The 3,627-nt window shown below is 59.6% G+C and overlaps 1 protein-coding gene across 1 annotated transcript in view; it reads left to right on the top strand.

The window, feature by feature from the left end:
* The window catches only part of VOLCADRAFT_55400 (uncharacterized protein), a gene marked incomplete at both ends in the record, with an annotated part of 6,701 nt that extends 3,483 nt beyond the window's left edge, over nt 1-3,218 (top strand). Inside the window, 6 exons of the mRNA XM_002946119.1 lie at nt 8-270; nt 960-1,022; nt 1,420-1,503; nt 2,098-2,187; nt 2,354-2,449; nt 3,045-3,218. Of these exons, the coding sequence (XP_002946165.1) occupies nt 8-270; nt 960-1,022; nt 1,420-1,503; nt 2,098-2,187; nt 2,354-2,449; nt 3,045-3,218 (770 nt within the window). The remainder of the gene's footprint in view (nt 1-7; nt 271-959; nt 1,023-1,419; nt 1,504-2,097; nt 2,188-2,353; nt 2,450-3,044) is intronic.
* Between the last annotated feature and the right edge of the window lie 409 nt (nt 3,219-3,627).

Below are 3,627 nucleotides of genomic sequence, written 5' to 3'. Positions count from 1 at the left end.
CGGCGAGCGCCCCCACCCCCCCCCGCGCATGTGTGGGTAGGGCTGGGACAGCACCACACCCCGGGCCCACCTCCACCACGTAACACCCCATACACACACGCACGCACACGCGCGCGGACACGTCCCCCAGGTGTTCTTTCCGGTGAGAAGCAGCGCATCGAGCGCGCGTACAACTTTGTGGAGATTTGCGAGTGGTTCGCTGCCCGCTGCGACCTGATCTTCCTGCTGTTCGATCCGTACAAACTGGACATCAGCGACGAGTTCAAGAGCGTGAGTCGGGCCGTCGCAGTGAAGGTTTATTGATGATGCGGAGGGTGTGTGTGTGGCGGCGGGAGGGAGGTTGGGCGTGGTGGTGGGGGGGGTTAAGGGGGGGAAAGACGAGCCACGAACAACGAGTGAAGCTGCTGCCAAGGAAAGGGTGGAGGACAAGAAGCAGAACTGACCAGTACGCGGTCTTGACCATTAGGCGGGGTTGAGGGGGGGGAGGGGGCGGCAAGGACGGGGGTTGAGGGGGAGGGGAGGGCGGAGGCTCATCATCGCCGTGGGGTGGGGCAGAGAGAGGGAGGCAGATAGCGAGGGAGGTGTTCGTGGGTTTCGGTCGGGGTAGGTCGGATGTGGTCCTATCTGGGACCTAAACTGGGACCGGAGCCTTGACACACACACACACGAGGCGATATGAAGTGGGGATGATGGGTGGGGTTGGGACTAGCGGGCGTCTGATGTGATGCGTGTCCGGGTATCAGAGGGCGGTGGTGGTGGTGGTGATGTTGTTCGCAGACCCCTCGCAGGGCCCCTTTTCCGTCCCCTTCTCCCCCACTTCCCCACATTTAAACACACACATACATACACACACACATTTGGAACCCCCGGGTGGCTGCCACTGCCTGCTCCGACGTTGTTCATGTTGTTGTTGATGTTGGTGATGGTGATGGTGTTGCTGGTGTTGTTGCTGTGTTCAGGTGATCAACTGCCTGCGGGGCCATGACGACAAGGTGCGGGTCATCCTGAACAAGGCGGATCAGGTGTGTGTGTGGGGGGGGGGGGAAGGGACGGGGGAGCTGAGGGGGGAGGGGAGGGAGGGGAGGGGCTTAGGGTTTTGGAAGGGGAGTAGAAGTTCGGGGGCGGCGGAGGGGAGGGGAGGGGAAGGCAAGGGAGGTACATGCGTTCGAAGTACACGTCTGCGTGTGTGCGGGGCGTTTGGCCAGCCCTGGATGTTCAACGGGTGTGTGGGGTGGGGGTGGGGGAGAGGGGGAAATGGATGGATGGATGGATGGAAGCGGGGGCCGGGGGCTCGTGCGGGTCACGCCACGTGGGTATTTTCATCCGTGCTTTCCCTCACCCCCCCCCTGCTGCCGATCTCCCGCTCCCCGGCGCTCCCTCCTCAAACCCCGCAAAACACACACGCACACGCGCGCGCAGGTTGACCAGCAGCAGCTCATGCGGGTGTACGGCGCCCTCATGTGGAGTCTGGGGAAGGTGTTTCGGAGCCCGGAGGTGTGCAAGGTGAGAGAAGCTGCTACTGCTAGTGCTACTGCTAGTGCTACTGCTAGTGCTGCTATTGCTAGTGCTGCTGGTGCTGCTACTGCTGGTGCTACTGCTACTGCTAGTGCTGCTGGTGCTGCTACTGCTAGTGCTGCTGGTGCTGCTACTGCTAGTGCTGCTGGTGCTGCTACTGCTACTGCTACTGCTAGTGCTGCTGGTGCTGCTACTGCTGGTGCTGCTACTGCTGGTGCTACTGCTAGTGCTACTGCTAGTGCTGCTGGTGCTGCTACTGCTAGTGCTGCTGGTGCTGCTACTGCTACTGCTACTGCTAGTGCTGCTGGTGCTGCTACTGCTACTGCTGGTGCTACTGCTACTGCTACTGCTGGTGCTACTGCTAGTGCTGCTGGTGCTGCTACTGCTACTGCTGGTGCTACTGCTAGTGCTGCTGGCCCCGTCCCGGGGATCGTCCCGGGGTTTGGGGGGTTGCTGTGTCTGAGCTGGATAGTTCCCTGGAGTGATGTTACTAGAAATACCTGTAAAATACCTGTTTGTTTGTCTGTCTGTCAATATCTATCTGACACCTTTGCATGTCTGTCTGTGTGTATATCGGTGCAGGTGTACGTGGGGTCGTTCAACAGCGACGCTCCCATCAACGAGCGGATCAACCCGTACGGCAAACCCCTGTTCGAGGCCGAACAGAAGCAGGTGCGGGCCGGGGCCGGGAGGCGGGGGGCTGGGAGGGAGGGGAGGTCTGTCTGGGGGCCTGACCCCAAATCCCGCTGGAATCCCCCAAACACCCGTCCTCACCTTTCTCGACTCCAACCCCATGTATATACATACATACGTACGGACGTACATACATGCCCCGCAGCTGCTGGCGGATCTGTACGAGATCCCCCAGAGGTCCACAGACCGAAAGATCAACGAGTTCGTGAAGCGAGTGCGCGCAGCCAAGATCCATATCCTGGTACGACACCGTGTACGACATATGTTGTTGCAAAAACTGCTGCTGCTGTTGTACCTTTGGGTTTGTTGTGGGCTGATCTAGTACGGCGGGCGGGTTAGGCAGCCGCTTCCAGGACGTGTGGTGATGTTTGGCGGGGGGGGGGGAAGGGGTTTAGTACCGCACCCCTCTGCTCGTACTGTTACAGACATACCTATATCCGTGCCGTGCGACTAGCCTATATGTGTGTGGGGAGGACTGGGATGGGGAGGAGGAGGAAGGGGTTAGGGAGGAGAAGCAAAAGGACATTGCGCCCACATCGCGAACACGCAGGCGCACGTGTACACACACACCTGTTGCTGTGTTGGTACCTCACCTGGTTTAGGCTCTTCTTTTCCCTCAACCGCCCCATCCCGCCCCGCCCCTCCCCGCTCCCCAACCCTCCCTTTTACCGGAGTCGCATAAAAATATAACATTTTTGATCAAGTTCCTAACTTATTACTTTTTCTTTTTTAGGAAATAAGGTGGTTTGAACAGGAAATATATCATTAGTTATCTAATAAAAGACGATCCGGCTCTACTCCCCCCCTCCCCCCCATACCCGTCTTCCCCTCTTCAGCTCATTGGGCACCTCCGCAAGCAGATGCCGTCCATGTTCGGAAAGGAGAAGGCGCAGAAGAAGCTTCTAGACGACATCATTGCCAACTTTGAGGAGGTGTGGGGCGGGGAGAAGTGGAAGGGGGCAGGGGTGGTTGAAGACCGCCGTCGCTTCCCGTTTGTGGAGGGGACGTAAGGGCGGTAAGGGGGGAATGTTATAGAGTTGCAGAATGCAGAAATATCAAGGAAGCGGCACATACACATGCACATGCACGTGCACCTTCCGCCCCCCCATACACACATGTACATGTGCCGCTCTCTGCTCCCCGCTTTCCCTCCTCAACCCCTCAACCCCCCGCGCCCGGACGGACGCCGGCAGTTCATTTCTTGATCCCTTGCATATATGTATGATTCAACCCTCCCCCCTTCCCTCCCCTTCGCTCCCCCCTTCCCACCTCCCTCTCTCCCTCCCTCCCCCCCCCCTTCCCTCCCTCCCCCCTTCCCTCCCTCCCCCCTTCCCTCCCTCCCTCCCCCCTCCTCCCCCTCCCTCCCCCCTTCCCACCTCCCTCTCTCCCTCCCTCCCCCCCCCCTTCCCTCCCTCCCAC

The sequence above is a fragment of the Volvox carteri genome, assembly GCF_000143455.1.
Source record: "Volvox carteri f. nagariensis unplaced genomic scaffold VOLCAscaffold_1, whole genome shotgun sequence".
Lineage (NCBI taxonomy): Eukaryota > Viridiplantae > Chlorophyta > Chlorophyceae > Chlamydomonadales > Volvocaceae > Volvox > Volvox carteri.
This window is presented reverse-complemented; position numbering and strand designations above follow the sequence as displayed.